We start from the raw sequence: 17,585 nt of genomic DNA on the forward strand, positions 1-17,585 counted from the left end.
AGTGTTACCATGGAGTGTACGTTAGCCACTCCAATTTCTAGATTGATGTTGTAGCTGAAGGTAGTATATAGTTATATCTTCCAGAACAAAGTCTGCCATGGTTTTGCAATCTGTAGTTGTTTAATCCCCATGCTAGCGCTAATGAAATAATAAGGTACAATTAGAACTGTAAAGTTTTTGTCATATAACATAAAACATTGAAGGCAGTGCCAGATAAATCACCTGGATGAAGTCAAGGGAAAATGATGGATCATCTTGCCCTCTCTGGTATGGGCTGCATTAGGAAGACACTACAATATAACTTGATCAATAAATTTTGCGGAGCACTAGAATAGAGCTGTTGGCAGATACTGCCTGATGTGGTTACAGAATTTGGGAAGAGATGCACTGTGCTTTTTGTCTTTTTTCTTTGATACTGTACCTGGTGAACTAATGAACTAGTACATAGTTTGCAGTATATTTTAGATTTTTGCAGAGCAATCTTGGAATGAAATGAAAATTGTAATTTGAAAAGTCACTGATTAACGATACATATAAATCAGGTACAGCTTGTGAGGTGCAGTTTTTTTTTTTTTATTTCACTACCATTTTCTGTTGTGTAAAGACTGTGGTGAGAGGATGTTTTTTGTCCTCTGCCTCTATCTTTCCTTTTTTGCATTTAAAAAATGACAAGGGGGATAGGGAAAGGAAAAAAGGGGATCTCTTATTACTCCCATTGAGAAATCAATTTTGAAGAACAGTCAGAGAACTGAAGTAATGGTGGTCTGCACATGAAGTGGTGTCTAGAGTTAATTCTGCTGTTTTCCACAATGAAAGAAAGACACATTTTGTTGTCTTCACTAAATTTTTGAGTAAATACGTGTATCAACCTTTTAAAATAAGAAATGCTAACTTGGGAAATAAATAGATATCTAGCATTAGAAATGATACCACACATTCAGTTTTGGGTTTTTTTTCCTGTAATCCATCCTTTTTTGCTATTCTGAGATTCGATTCAGAAGGAGAATTGTGTAGTTATGACTTTCTTGGATTTTATTGTAGTGTGTGTTGATTTGTCATACGAGGGTGAGGGCAAAAGGGCAGAAGACGGCTGTAGTTTAACTGTGCACAGTGTCCATGGTGTTTGTAGAATGAGAAGTGATAGATATTGTATTCCACTGCACATCTGGTATTTTCTGGCTTTATTTCTCCCATTTTCACTAACAATTAAAGCTGAGGGCTCCTTCTCATTTGTCATTACTTAAAACACAGCACTTTAACAGGGGGAATGTATCTCCTTCTGACTTCTTTGAGATTGCATTCTAGAATCATGGCAGATAAAGCAAAATTATTAAGATGCTTAAAATCTCAATTTTTTAACTACAGATTATGGTATTTCCTTAAGAACAGTCAAATGTTTTTTTTTCAAGTTATATAGTTTAGGTTAAAGTATTTGTAGGTAGGATGTGGGGACTTAACGTAAATGCTTCTTTTGCTATGATGAAGTAAAATCTGTGTATTCCTTCAGTTTGTATGACTGATGGTACGTGTGCTAAATTTAGTTAAATGCAGTTAATTTTTATGGATGCATATTTTATCATTCCAAATTGCACTTATTTACAACAGCTCTACTAGTTATCTTAAATCTAGCAAAGCATGATAGATTGTGTTCCTCTATTTTCTTTATATATTTGGGCTGATTTCAGCCTTTCAGTAAATTGCAACATAATTGTAGTATCTCCAGGAGTGACACTAGTTAATATTTGCTTTAAGCGATGTCTTAACGATAGCTAACTTTCTATAGAAATGATACATAAACAGAATACTAGAGTACCTGTCTTACTGCCATACCTCAGAAGGTATTTCTCTTTGCCATATTTTTCCAAGAAAAACCTATTATTTACAAAAAAAAAAACTTCTTTGTATTTCTTAGGGAATTACTATGATGTGGTAAAGAATAATACTCTAACAGAGAAATGCTTTATTATTTTGAGAATTCAATTTCAGATACTGTTTGTCCTTGCTTGCTTCTTTTGGCTGCAATGTACGATTATTCTGTCTTACCAGATAACAGAACTGTTGTACAAGGATGAACGTTATTGCCTGACGCCTCCAGGACCAACTGGTAGAGTTTCAATTTCTATGATTGTAACTTATCCACAAATCCGTTCTTCTGTGTAATGATGGGTTTGAGGGATTACAACAGTAAACACTGATTGCTTCTTTTTGAAAGTGAAATTTGAAAACATGTTGGGTAAAATCCTGATTTGAATAATCAGAGCATATTTTGTGAGATCCATGAGGTCTTTTTTTAGAATTATAAACAAATCTTGCTGATTTATTTTTCTAAATTTATTGACTGAAGTAAAGATTTAGAATGAACATAATATCAGTGTTTAAATAGTTTTTAAAAAAATATTTAAAAATGCAGTCTTTCAACCCAGTTTTACCTTTAGTAGCTCTTCCAATTTCGTGAAGCAAAATGGTACTTAACATCCCAAATCTTCTACTTTGATATAAGTATACTTTTCTATATAATCTGTTTTTTTAAATAAGAGGGTTTTTTCCTCCTGGTGGGGCTGGAGGGGCAAGGGGATATGGGGAAGGCGTAACCTTTGAGAAGAAAATAAATTGATGCTCTTCCTGTTCGTGGCTACAGGATTCCATATATTTTTACACTTTCATATATAAGACACTTAATGCTATCTGCTAAAGTCTTTTAATCTTGATTTTCTTCAGGTAATAGCCAGCTTCTTCAGTATTAGTTCATCTAATGGTTAAAATATTTTTTATATTAATATTAGGATACTTAATGTAGCTTGGTAATGGAATATAATGGGTAAAATGTACAGAATAAATATGCAAAGTGTTAGAAATCTGTTTTTTTTTCTGAGCAATGACAAAATATTTGTGGCAACTATTTGGGGTAGTGGGCAGGAAAGGGGGGGAAGGCCTTGGGCAGTACCACTTCTGTCACACAGTAGTGGAAAAAATAGATTGAAGTAAGATTCTGTACTGAAAAGCTGTCACTAGGTCTGAAAATAATTAATATTCCTTTCACTCACCAGTTAGATATGTGCTCCCAAACCACATAATCTCTATGCCTCAGTGATCATTGTTGCCATTTCAGAGCCTCTCATCAGGGTGACATCTCACACCAAAATGATTTCTTATAAATTAATCTTGATAACATGACAGTCTCAGTAATTTTAGGGGAATGCTTTCTCTTGTTTTTTTTCCACAGAAGCTGTTGGCTATTTTCTTTATCACTTGATTGACAGCATGAGTGACTCAGAGGTACAGGCCAAGGAGGAGCGTTTGAGACAATACTTCCATCAGCTGAAGAAGATGGTACCATTTCATTTTTTGCTACATAATGCCTGTCCTGCCTGACATGTATCTATTAGATTTAAAATTGCTGCTTTTAAGTACAACCAGACCACTTCTCAATGACATGCAAGAGCTGGAGACTTGAATTACGCCTGAGATAATTTCTGTTAGACAAATTTCAGTTTGGTTATGTTTCAAAACTCATATAATTTTTTCCCCACCTCTTGGTACAGAATATAGTTATCCCTACAACCCACTGCAGCGGCATTTGCAGACTGCTGGACTCCTCTCAAGTTCCTGAATTAATTAAGGTCTGTGGTTCTATAGCAATTACTTTGAAGCTAAAAAATCTGTACTCTGTGAATATATTCTCCTTTGCAACATAAATGCCTTTATGCAGTGATTTTATGTAAGCCTTTTAAACTTTCCATGATTTTTCACCGTTGAAGCTGTTTTCATATGTGAAAGGGATACATTTAACAAGTGCTTTTTTCAAGTCAATGTAATAATGCTGCAGAACACAGCTTTTTTTTAACATTGCAATTATATAATTAACTCGGAACATTTTTAGCTTGATATGCTTGCTTAGAGATGGAACTTTTGTGGGGGGATTAGTGATATCTTTGTCTTGCTGTGTTTTAGGATGCAAGGTTACTGTCTCATAAAAAATTCCTGTCTACAGACAACATTCCAGAAGTAAGTAAATTCGCAGATAGCTGTGCTTGTTCTTACTGTAATAATAATGTTTGGATATGGGTTTTAGATGAAGTGTAATCACTAGCTTTCAGATCGTGGAAGTATATTAATGTTATTTAAATCTACCATTTGAAGTTCAGAGGTTACTTTCCAGAGTAAGAGTAAAGGCAGTCCAGATTTTCACATAGACCTGATACTTGACCTTGGAGTTGGCTAAGGTTTCATGCCTCAGTTTCCCTGTCTGGTAAATTTTTTTCTTGAAAGTTCTAGTTAGTTAACAGTGGTGGTGTGAGACTTAATTCATGCTTGTAAATTACAGTGATCCACTTGAATGGCAGGAACCATATAAATCCACACAGCTTCTAATGGTGGAGTGTCAAGTCTTTACGTCTCTGATCTGAGCAGAGTGGAGATGGAAAAAGAAACAGGCTTCTATTCCCTACTTGCCTGAACACAAAGAACTGAGTAGGGGAGAAATAGTAATGTTGACCTTCATAGATACACTGCTTACTGCTTTTTTTACTGTATTCTGACTCAAATCTTCAATTAGTATGTACTATTTAAACAGATAAAAGCACCTTAAATGATTAAAAAATTTCTTAGAGTATGAAAGAAGAGGATTATTTTGTCTGTCTTTTATTAAAGTGATCCGACAAGTTGTTCAGGGAAGGGTGTTTTTGCAATTGACATTCTTTCTGTTGCCTCCATTTAGAGTGCTAAATCTGACGTGTCTGCTTTGGAGAAGAAGCTAGAAAAGTGCAAAGCTGAAAACCAGCCTATTACAGATGTCTTGAAACAACTCATACATGCTCTTTGTGAAGAAGAGGTATCTTAAGCAATGCAGAGATAATTGGAAACACATAGCTATATTTTTAAAGGGACATAAATGACTGTATTATGGAAAGACATAGTTAAGCAAAGACAAGTGCAGTGCTTGAGGTTTCATGGTTTGATGCTTATAAATCAAACGGAAGTGCAAAAAGCAATTAAATCAAAAGGTTAACTAATTTCAGCAACACCTTGAATGGCATGTTTTGGGGTTGCTGAAGTTTGTTTACAATAATCTGCAAAGTGAATGATAGTAACAGCTTTGATAGGTTTATCATACATGCCAAATGTCCTTTCAAGCCATGGCTCCGGTCTCTTATATCTAGATTGTCAAGCAACTGATACATGCACTAGTCATTTGCAATTCAAATATTACTAGGTTGTTAATGCAGGGATTGAAATTCCATTTTCCTGCAGGAGGAAAGCTCTTCTGAGATAAAGGGTCTCTTGCCTTCATTCGGCAGGCGTCCAGCTGTAGTTTACATTCATTTAGTGTGTGTCTGTAATTTGTGGGGTATCACCACACTTTTATTCAGTTTCTTGTTCAGTATGATCCTGCCTATAAAGCTGTATATATAGGAACAGTCACAGTTGTGCAGATGATAGCACAATATTCTCTGTTGCTAAGAGTACAATTTAGAAAGAGTGATTCTCAGCTGTCTGTCTCTACAATTTTGCATGGGAAATAAGACTAGAAGCAAACACCATTGTAAGTTCAAAGTGGTCAAATGTATGAATAGGAATGTATAAAATATAAGCTTTCTATGGGATCATTAAGTAGTTTCTTATTCTTTAGAAAGTAGTTTTGTTATGTGTTTGGCAGTGTAGCAGGTGAAAATTGTTACGAATTCCAAATAAACAAGAACTATTTTAGAATTTGGATTAATCATGTTTATGGTGTTTGTCTGGAAAAAAAAAGTCTTACATTAAAACATGCTAGAAATATAAATGTTAAGCAAGAAAATATAAATATATTTAGAAATCTACTCTCAAGCTAGTCTAAAAGCTGGTTTAGAAAAATAGTTAATTTCTGCAAAATAACTTCCACTCTTTAAATTTGCTAAAGCATTGCAGCACTGTGTTTTCAAATGTGATCTTACACTACTAAAAGCACTAAAGCAGTCATGTAACTGCACACTGAACATAGAAGAATCTTAGTGTCATATTGACTTTTCCTCTAGTTCACATCTTTGCTTTGTTCCTTTTTTAGAATATGCAAAAAGCCCTTGAAGTGAAAGCCAAATACGAACCGGACATGGTTGTCGGTGGCTATGCAGCCTTAATAAATTTGTGCTGTCGACATGATAATGTAGAAGAGGCAATGAACCTGAAAGAAAAAGTGTAAGTACACCGGCACTGAAACATGTCAGAGAGATTTATGCTGATACACAGACCTTACTGAATTAAGTAGGTTGAGTATTAACCCCCTCATCCATTTTTAATTAGTTTTCCCCACCAATGTATGTGCATTTAAACAGTCACGGGTGTGGTTTTTTGAAACAAAAAATTTGCTTTGTATAATGGAACATCAGAAGCAGCTACTTCGTATGGTCAATAATTATCTTTTTCGTTTTCTTTTTTTAAGACAAATTGCTATGTAGGATCTGATTTGTTTTTGTTATAAACATATATAGCATCCAGGTTGAAGTTTGGCCTAATTTTTGGGGAAAAAAAAAAGTACTTGTATTCTGTATTAGAAAGCACCTTAGAATGTGTTTAGGATACACTGTACCTATATTGTCTTTAGAATAGCAGTGTTTCTGAGCAACATTATTTTAAGACTGTCAACAAGCATTCTACTTAATTTTTACTTTCAGAGCTTTGTATCTTGGCTGTGAGAATTAGCTCCCAGGTAAAAGATGCTATGCATGACTTAGCCTGGAACAGATTCTTACAGATCATCTTTCTGTTTGCCCCTTCCCTTTTTCCCTTGAAAGCCTCCTTTAAGTCTGATGCTACAGTGATTATAGAACAAGTTATGTGTTACTTTCAGGTTTTCTCTCTCAGATGCACCTACAAAGTATTTGCTTTAGTTTTACACTAGGTTTGCAGGCAGGTGCTCATTATACTTGGTTAGTGCTTGAAATTACGTGAAATGATTGAGCTGTGAATATCAAGAAGTTTGCTACCCTGCACATAATGGTGGTGTATTTGGTTTGGCTGTACTACCACTCTCACAATCCTCATAGTGAGCTTGTGTGAAGTAAAACCGAGTCTTCTAGTGGAGTTTCAGCTGCTTTAGCACGTTTTACTGATCTGCCTCAAGTGTAGCATAATATTGCTAAAAAGTGACTCTTTGAATTGTTACCCCCAAAAAAAACAACAGAGAAAGAATTTATTTTAAAACTTCCAGAAAAAAGAACAAAATACATAGCTGAAACTTCAAAACAGTAGCTTTTGACTTGTTACTATAGGCAAATAGTTTCATTTCCTTTATTGAAAAGAATATAGCCCTGCACCAGCCACATGGACTGAGTTTTCTTCCCAGGCTTCTGGGAAATACCCTATTTTATGCAATAACTACCAAATAATTAATTAGTTAAACCTTTTGGCTCTTTAAAATACAGCTGGGATTTTGGGGATGTGAAGGGTGTGTGGGTAATATTTTTTAATCCCATTTTAATGGTGCATCTTTCAAAGTCCATCAGGTGTTTCTTTTAATACTTAAAACTTTCAGTTCTTAATGCTGTTGCTTTGTTGTGTAGTTTTAAAAATATATCTTTAAGCTGCATCCATAAAATGTGAACTTCTGTTGATACAATTCGTAATGTTTTAATTTCTAGCTTCCCTAAGAATTCACCTGTTGCTCTTGACGCTGGAAAGTACCTAGCACTGGTAGAAGTTTTAGGAAAGCATGGTAGACTAGAAGGTAATCCATTCGCTTTCATTGTGTGTTTCTGCTATATAATAAAGGTATCTTGCCTTAAGAATAAAAATGTGAGTTGATATTAATGGTATATCATGTCCTGCAAAGTGCTTGAACATTTTGCATACAAATTTGCATGTGAATTCAACCAGAGATGCTTGGACAGTGCAGGCCATTAGTTTTAATGGATTGGCAAGCTTGTCATTTACATTTGCACAGCTCAGTGCTTTTTGCATTTCTGCAGCTAGTTTTTATTAGCATTGCTGTTTGGATTGAGTTTGAAGATCATGACTTATGGCACAAATTGCCTATGTGCCTAGACTAATGGCTTTGTTTTTGCTTAAGAAGGTCTGAAGGCTGAACATAAAACCTATAAACATAACCTTCTCATAAGAGCCAAGTTACTGCAAAAAATCATTTAACTTTTTATAAAGTATATATTTTTCTCTTAATATATTTTTATGTTTGCTACTGAATTTTAGTCAATCTGTCAAACTGCCTGGAAATTTTGGCTTTTAATCAGTGTTCTGCAAACTGCCTATTTTCTATTTTTGTTTCTAGGTGTTTGCATTAAGCTGTGTGCTCTTTAATTTCTGTAATTTAGTCTAATACAATTCTGTAATTTACATGATTTGGTTGATCTTCAAAAGATCTCTAGGCTGTCATCAACTTTAAAAGGTGATTCTGAATATTTATCTATGATTTTGTAGAAGTCTTAACACTATAAAAGCATGGTCCAAGCCTAGACAAAAAATGTTACGGTTTTACATAAAACACTATACAATAAAATAAAATAGCTGATGTAATTATTTTCTTATCTTTCTTTAAAAATTTTCTTGGCCTCTTAGTATGCTAAGCTTACTGTTAGAAAAATAATAAACAAAGCTGATGTTTTCCAAATCATAATAAATCGGATCATGACCACCTCTACGTTAAAGCAGTTTGAAAAGATTAGCTTGCTTTTAAGAGCATGAATGTCCCTCAGAAAATGAACCAATTCATAAATGTAGCCAAATGTAGAGTGGTCAAAACATTCTGTCTATGCAATAATTAAGAACATTATAAAAATGCACTTATTCCATATACTAAAATGTTTGTTTCTGCCTTACTAATGAAGCTTAATGAACCTAATGTTTTAACATGCAGTCTGTTAGAAAGCTTTCATTGGCTCTCCTTGGCTAATTAGTATCGACACAGCAAACAGGCCCTATCGGTATCAGACCATTAGTCTGGCTGTATATACAGTGTAAACATATCTTTATTATCTGGCCTCGTGACAAGCCATCTGCTGAAGAAACAATGGAGTGATTTAGCAGATGTTAGCACTGAACGATAAAAGCATCCATTTAGTAGAATCTTGCAGCTATAGGGCAGACTATACAGGGTTATGTGGTGCAGAGTGGGCACACAGTTCCTATCTATAATTTGTAGTCAAAGTTGCAGCAAAATGATAAAACCATGCTATTGTGGATTTATAATTGTAGTCTCGTTTAGAAATGCAAGTAGTAATTAACTTGAAATCGGCATTATACACCAGAATTTACATTCCTGCTGGGTTTGAAATGCTGTTTTAATAGCAGTTTGTTTTCCCTACATGAAATTACCTAAGGGTCTTTTGTGTTGTTTCATTGTAGATGCTATTAACATTCTAACAGAGATGAAAGAGAAGGATGTTCCTGTCTCAGACAAAACAGTTGCATCTTTTTCCCGGATTCTTAATGCTGCTGCCATGCGAGGTGAAGTTGAAACAGTGAATCGATTACATGAGACCATTGTGAACCTGGGGTTGTCAGAAGCTGCTATCCTTCATTCCCCTCTGATTACAGTTCACCTTGAAAAGTAAGCTATGTTGGGGCTTCAGATGAAACAAGTTACAATACGATAATTTACTTGTGTTACATGACCTGTGTGTGCTATACACAGCTGCACATTCATATTTAAAAGTGCTTGTGCACATAAACATGCACATACATAATACTTAAGTGAACTAGGAATAGTTGTGAGCGAATATGTTTTCTTAAGTTATGTAAGTCTGTTTTCATCAGTTGTACATCACCATGTTTTCTGGGAACAACAGCTGTGTTTTATGGACACATCAGAGATGAAAGTGGCTATATATTGCAATATGCTTATGAATTAGTTGTTCCTAAAGTCTGTTTGACAAGATAGCTGTTCAGAGCATGATAGATACATTCTCAGCTCTTGTGGTTAAGTAGTATATGTTTTCCCAGTAAAACAGCATTATTTTGCTGTGCCATCCAATCCATCTCAGGTGAGTTGAAGGGCAGTTGTTGAACACTGAAATATTTTTAATTCATTAATTGAAATAATTCAATGTTATTGCCAATAGTTTGCTATGTTGCTGAATTTAAAATTCAAAGAAAATGTCTAGTTTGTCTGTGGTGAGTGCCCTCCCACCCCATATACTTTTAATACCACTCAATAGAGAAAAGGAAGTTCATTCATCCATACATTAATTCATTCTCGCAGGAAGTATCTGTAATTCCATGTGTCATACTCCTTCGCATAAGTTCTCATTATGAGTTGTAGGATATTTGAATTCAGGTACATGTGAACTATATTAAAATGTGTTACAACTGAGCCAAGAGTTCCTTTCACTTCCTTTACCATATGCACAATCCTTTTATTGTTTTCTGAAGTAATTTATGTAGTTGCTGGATTTTAATACCTTGCAGCTAGAGTGATTGATGAATTTCTTGCAGTTTGGTTCATGTATATGAAATGTTCTTGGCTTAAATAGAAACCTATGAAATAAATGAATCTTTCATAGTATTGTGAAAGTCAGCCTCAAAGATGCATACTAATATCTCTGTTAACATGTAGAACTTTTTAGTTCTTTTAAGTATTCTGGGTATGCAAGGTCTGTATAACATTTTCTGTGCACAGAATTCTTGTAAAAAAGATGTAACTCTTGGTAGATGCATCTACATTCTCTTCTAAAAAATAGTATTTTAGTGCAGTGGTCAACAGTTAAGAATACAGTGTACATCTCGGTCAGCAGCACTGCCTTGGTTACGTCACATGAAAAGGCGGATGTGTATGAAAGTAATTTAACTGCAATCCTATGTAACATGTCGGAAAAATATCTGATATGCTTTGCAGTGTGCAGTAAGAGCAGCTGCATTTTACATAATTGTTTTATGAACATTGACATGCAAGTCGTACATGGCACTACTTGGGTTCTTATCGCTTGAGAAGTAGCGTATGATGATGTAAATAAAGATGTCGTCATGTGCAGATGCGGAAAGGGGGACAGTAAGGAGTGTTATTTCAGTTTGATTTGCACATTCTTTTGGATTATAAATGCTTGGTAAAACTTTCTAAAAAGTTGGTTGTTTTTTTTAAGTCACGGGACTTGTGATGAGACTAGACTTTTAAAGGAGAAAGTTATTCCACACTGTGGAGCCATATGGCTACAAGTCATTGGGACTCACCTGTATACAGGTGAGTCCCAATGTTTTAATACATTTCATATACATAAATACAATATAAAGTAAGCTAATCTACTGTGGGGTTTTTTTTGCCACCTTATGGGTGGAGAGTCTTGCTTCCTCTCTCAGTGTTAGACAGAACAGAAGGGAGAAACTTTTTCCCCGTAATTTGCTTTGGAGGAATAACTTGAGCTTTAGTGGTTTGGTTTTGGTTTTTTTCGCCTCCTGTCTGGGAGATGCTAGGAGTTGCTAGTCATTTCATTCAGGAGTAGTGCTTACTGTTTGACATCCAGCAGCTCAGGTATCATGTTGAAATGCTGTCACTTAGCTGCAGGTCGTCATCATGCCTCTGAAATTAGCTTGGGGATATTTTTTAATGTTCCGCAGCAATGGTTATGGCTAGTGTTTTGTGTTCTTAATTTATTTCAAACTTTTTGATTGCATATAAAGGGATCTGTGGTTTGCTTTTGAAGATTTCAACAATTGTAGGTGTAAAAGGTTATTATCTACCCCTTTGCTCTGTACTCAGCCTTGAATATTCTGGAATTCTTGTTGAGTCCCTGTGCATGTTAAAAGTGATATTTTGCAGCAGAGCATGGAAAATACCTTGATGATGATGATCAGTGCAACTTGACAAAAGCTAACAAAATACGATATTGTACTAGAATGGACATTTTGCCTTCAATATTTTGAGAAATATTTAACTGAAGTAATGAGAGAGAGAACTCACACTATCTTGGGTTTATTTACCCTGAGTATATTTAAGGGGAACCACACTTCTCCTTTTAATTGTACGTTCTTCATTTATGACTGAACAGTTTTGCAAGATTGTGAATTTGCATTAGAAATTGAGACAGTCTACATGTGGAATCTTGCTTTGTCGTTCAGGGTGGTAAACCTGCCTCGAACAGTATGACAAAATCGTAGTTTCGAAAATATACAAGGATGTGAAGAGCTGGTACTTTTCCTTAAAGCACGTCTTCTGTACTGGTTCTTCCAACTGCAAATAATTGGAGAAGGTTATGTTACATACGCTATATAAAATTTCTTAGGATTTTAAGAATCGTAATTTTGGCTTTTACCTTCTCTACCAACTGTCAGGGAAAGCCTATTTGAATATGAGCCATTTTACAAAACTGAAGAGGTTTGTAAAGCTAAACTGCTCCCATGCTATATGATACTTTCCTAATACCTGTTTACAGGATGATAAATTAGCAGATACAGTAACTACTGATTTATTTTTTCTCCAAAAAAGCTGCACAATCCAACTTTCCTTAAGAACTTGATACAGCTCCTGCCTTTTCATTAATGTAAGTTTCTTTCTGCTCTCCTTAAATAATACCACCTCTGAGAAAAGAAACAAACCAAAATATCTTCAGGTTTGAAATTTACTAATGCCCTATTCAGAAGTGCTTTTAAGCAGAGGGAGGAAAATCTGCAGGTAAATTATGAAAACATGTTACAGGCTGTATGAATAGCATTCTGTTATTTTGAAAGCAAGCAGTTAATACTTGCATTTTAAATGATCACAAAGCTATAGCTGGATTGTGCTTCTTTAAAAATGGTCAGAGTATTTTAGTATGGCATTGTCCAGTAAAGCATTGTGTTCTGCTCTGTTGATTAATCTTATATAAACTCACCTTGTTTAGTTTCTGATCTGGCAGGCACAGTGTGAATGCAGTGCAGTGACAATGTTTTCTACTGTTTTTACACAGTTAAATTCACCTGTGGTTTTGTTTGAGATGATACTGTGGCACGTGCAAGTTAATTGACTTTAAATTTGCTTTAAAAAATAGGTATCTTTTTAAATGAGGTGATATTTTTAGGGGGAGGAAAAAAGAATGCCTCTAGTGGGGAGAGTTTTTTCTGATTTTTAGCGGCATTATTTCAAATATTTATATTAAAACTCTTTATGTATTGCAATGAAATTAGGGATGTTTGGCTCTCTTACTCCATTATTGCAATTAGGAATTTAGCATCATCAGTGCCAAAGGACAAAAGTGTCTCATTTGCCCTATGGGGACAGGACAGTGATAAGATGATTTTTCGTCAAGGATCATTGGGTCGTAATTAAGTTACATTCATGGCTATTGCTTTTTGAAGGATGATTGGTAAATGACAGGCTTCATGTGCTTGGTACGGACAGTGTTCACTAGGGTTTTTTCTCCCTCTGTCAGAAAATCCTGTTGAGTCTGATAATGTAAATGTGGCATTTTATTCTGAACAAAAGAGCAGGGAAATGAGCTATCTTGTCTAATCATTCAGTTGTTTAACACCGACTTCCAGTTTAGACTCAATTGGCTGGAAAGCACTTGACATGTGAAGTTAGTGCTGTTCGGAACGCATGTTTGAGTAAATTTTAAAGTAAGTGACAGCTAAATTGTACCTAGGGAAATTACAAAGCCTTCAACACAGTTAATTTTTTGGGGAGGATTAGTTGTAATTGCAACACCAGTCTCCTTGAAGATTCCTTAGTATAGCAAATGAACAGAAAAACATTTAGCTCTTTCAAGAGCCCATTCTCTTTTAACAGAATAATTTTTGTAAAGCTGATTGTACCTTGCTGAATTGACTTCCCTCTACACTAACATCTGCTTCAGATTTGTAGAGAGGGTTTTGTTTTACCAGTCTACCCTCCACCCCCACCCCAGAGAGTCCCTTTTTTCTTTCTACCTCTCTAGCGATTTCAGGTTTGAGAGCTTTTCAATCAGTAAACCCCTTAGGTAAATTGCCACTTCACTAAAGCTTTATGCATAATGTTGCAGCACTTCAATTAAAATCAATATTTGGAGTCTTATTTTTATCAGGCAGACTCTCTGGCTGGGAAAGTTGTTTATTACAAGTAAAAGGGTTAGATTTAGTGCTACATTCTTGAAGCAAAAGGGGAGTGGTTTGTTGAAATTGAAGGGAGATTGTTACATCCTTGCCTCTTAGAGCCAGTCCTGCTACACAGTGTGTTCTGCAAACCCTTTGATACCGAGTTATGTTGTCTCTTCAAATAGCTTTGTGTGAGTAAAATTGCCCACATAAGTATTTTTGGAAGATTGTGCTCATAGTATCTTGGACTTCATAGGCATCCTAAACAGAAACTGAGTGAATCTGAAAACTTTTGATATCTTAACCCTAGCATCGATTTAGTTGAAAAATAATGCCAAAGTAGTACTCTTCTGAGATGATGTAGGGCCAAGCATAATGCAGTGATGACTGAAGCTCCTTCTGTCATTCAAAAATAATAGTGTATCTTCTTTTTTAAAAGAACAAGTTTCAATGAGAGGGAAAAATACACCTAATCTGTAAGTGGAATGGGTATTAGCCCTCAACAGATAATATTTGTGAGTGACTTAAAGCTGTAGTATCTGGCCAACTCAAAATGAAGCATGGATCACCTGCGTTCACATTTTAAATAGTATTTTATCCAGACTGACACTGGAAATCAGATTTTCCCGACACGGGTATGTGGGCTTTATTTCCTTTTTGACTTGATCTGTATTAATTAAATAGTAATTTTGGACCAGGTTTTTAATGTAATAATGTAGTAAGTATCCTTTGGGAAGATATTAAAAGGATGTTTGACATGCCAAAGTTTGTTCAGAGCCTGCCAAATATTTTCAAAAGTACAGCTGATTATTAGCTTAAAAGTCTCCTGTCTAAATAGTATTTTCTTAAAATCTGGAAAATATTTTTCATGCAGTTCTTTAAGTTAGCGAATCATAATAAATATACTGAAGTGTTAACTACACTCAAAATTTGAAGCCTACAGTAAGTTCTGTATTTTCATTTTCATTCATTTTCTGACAGGATTGTTAAAATGCTTACAAAAGTCATTGCTGGTACTTCCTGGAATTAACTGCAGTTTGTGACAATTACAAAATACTGCAGGTTGCTGAATAAAACATATTAACTCAAGTACAAGCATAAGGCTTGGTGGTTTTTTCTTTGCAGTAGTAGTAAAAACAATTTCTTTGAAGAGGCTGAACTTCTATAACTTATTGTTTTATAGTTGGTTGTTGCCAGTTTTATCATTTATCTGTTTTATAAAACCCATTTTCTGGTAAACTGGGAATGACTGGTTGTTTGCTTGAATGCAACTGAACAAATATCAGTTTTTGATAGATTCAAAACAAATGTCTAGTAAATTAGTGTGTAAGATACAGACCTCCTTAAATGCAGACTTATTTAGGTGCCTTCGAGCAGTAAGTACCAGTAACAAGTACGATATTTCTAGTTCTTTGCTGACTTTTTTTCTCTGCATATACAGTATTTATGCCTTCAGAAGTATACTTTTAGAGACTAGCAAACTGTAATGTTCCTGTTTGAATGACATTCCAATTATTCATTCATTTATTGATAGCTTTGACCTAAAAACAGTCACTTTAATCCTTTAGGAATACAGCTGAGACAATAGCATGGTTGTTTGAGCATCAATCTAGATTTATCACTGAAAAGCTACATTCAAATTAAAGTTTTCAGTGATAAATGTATAAATGTTGTTGTGCCTCCTTAGAGGAGTTTTCTGTAAAACTGGATTTTTTTTTAGATGTTAACTGAACTTGCATCTAAAGCAGGAGAAAAATACTGATTATATAAAGCTTTATATCTGTCTATGGTAACTACCATAGTATTTCTCTTTTATGACAGTAATCTAGCCTGCAACATCTACTTGCAGTTTTGAAATTAACCTGTAATTTAGTCTTCACCCCAAATGACAAAAATTCAAATGACTCCATGGGGTGCCAGAAGATGCACTGTAAACAGGGCTCAGTAAGGGGGATAAGGTAGAAATCCATCATCTTAGGTTCATTTTCAGAATGCCAGTATTGCAGAACAAAATTAATTCTTCTTCTGTGTTTTACTCTTAAAATTTTTAAAATATTAGCCTAGATGAAGATAGTAGTATACAGTAGTCTAGACAGTTCATTCTTGGAAAAAACAAAATCTGTGCTGCACAAGAAATGCAGTGTGAGGAGAGGACACCTGAATTCAGTTTGTTTTAACAGTAATATCTTAATTTATTAAGGTTTAATTGATCAAGAATACAGTTGCTTCAGGAATGCAAAATCATTTCAGGTCCTTTTTATTATGGCCTTCAGCTGCTGCTGTTAACTGATGGTTGGTTGTTTTAAATTTTATTATTTCTCCTTACCTACTTCCACCACCCTTTATTTGATAAGCTTTTTGAAATCTAAAATGCAGTCTTATTGACTGCTTGGCTATTTAGTACATTTTGTGTGTGTCATCTTCGTTTGTTTCAGTTTTAGTTTAAACCTTCCCCTTCAAAGAATACCTTCACATACTGTTTTACCAGTGTTTCAGCGGTTCTCTTCTTTTGCTTTCGGTTTTGTTTTGTGTTTTCTTTTTTAATTGGGTTGTAATCCTTTGAAAAAGGGTCTGCAGCAGACGATTTAGTTCTGTTAGTTACACAATAGAGAATGTTAATTTATATTTGTTATTTTAAGTTCCAGATCTGATTGTTTTTATGGCTTTTCAGTTTTGCATTTTAACTATGTATACTTCTGAAGGTGCAATACTGTATATGTAGGAAAAAATCCAGCAAAGGACCGAGATAACAAAAATGGAAATACTGTACTTGTTACTGGTACTTACTGCTCGAGGGCTTCTGAATAAGTGACTTCAAGGAAGTTTGCATCTTACCCACTAATTTACTAATACCGTGGATACATTCTAGCGTCATGGCTCTATGTGACATAGACCAGCATACAATACATTTTGGTACCTTAATATATTGTTGAATTAGTTGCAGAAATTACATTTGTATTGCAGAAAATATACATTGGATTCTGACCTTTATATAGAATGAAAAAATGCTAGCCCTTCAATTGTGATGAAATGGAAATCAAGAGATGATTTATAGCTCGTTTGTTAAGGTGTAAAACAAGTATAAAGTGATCTAAAGAACTGTGGTTATCTTAATTAACTCTGGAGATCTGTATTGAAATAAGTGCTGTGGAAAAAGTTTCAAGAGCTTAAAAATAGAAAATGTCTAAACAGAGACATTTGGAGGTAATGTAATGTTCATAAACACTACTTACTAACAAGAAAAATAGAACTCAAATACGAACAGAGGTATCTGTTATTGGGATTTTGTCACAATAATAGTACATAGCAGAACTTAAGAATTTTACTTCAAAGAGAAAGTGCATCTAATGATGGAGAGCATTCACACCTTTGGTTAATTTGTAGTGAGCAGTGGTCATGCAATCTAAAATCACACAACCAAGAGGTTTAAGCATAAATCTGTAGTTCTGTTTTCATGTCTGTGGCTGTCAAGCATACATGGCATTTGTTTGTGGGAAAACTTCACCGGTTATTTAAAAATAACTGTAACATATTGCGGGGAGGGGGAGCGAAATATAGTCTTGAATTATAGATTGTTGAGTGAATTTTCCTTGAAATTTTCAAGACTAAAGTGGGCT

The 17,585-nt window shown here is 34.8% G+C and overlaps 1 protein-coding gene across 2 annotated transcripts in view; it reads left to right on the forward strand.

The window, feature by feature from the left end:
- LRPPRC (leucine rich pentatricopeptide repeat containing) overlaps positions 1 to 17,585 on the forward strand; it is a 92,941-nt gene that overhangs the window by 32,963 nt on the left and 42,393 nt on the right. For both annotated transcript variants that reach the window (XM_080408576.1, XM_080408577.1), the window contains exons 16-23: positions 2,047 to 2,104; positions 3,224 to 3,330; positions 3,543 to 3,620; positions 3,952 to 4,005; positions 4,718 to 4,831; positions 6,044 to 6,174; positions 7,617 to 7,702; positions 9,334 to 9,538. In XM_080408576.1, coding sequence (XP_080264702.1) covers positions 2,047 to 2,104; positions 3,224 to 3,330; positions 3,543 to 3,620; positions 3,952 to 4,005; positions 4,718 to 4,831; positions 6,044 to 6,174; positions 7,617 to 7,702; positions 9,334 to 9,538 — 833 coding nt within the window. The remainder of the gene's footprint in view (positions 1 to 2,046; positions 2,105 to 3,223; positions 3,331 to 3,542; positions 3,621 to 3,951; positions 4,006 to 4,717; positions 4,832 to 6,043; positions 6,175 to 7,616; positions 7,703 to 9,333; positions 9,539 to 17,585) is intronic.

Source organism: Falco punctatus (assembly GCF_963210335.1).
Source record: "Falco punctatus genome assembly, chromosome: 12".
Taxonomy (NCBI): Eukaryota; Metazoa; Chordata; class Aves; order Falconiformes; family Falconidae; genus Falco; species Falco punctatus.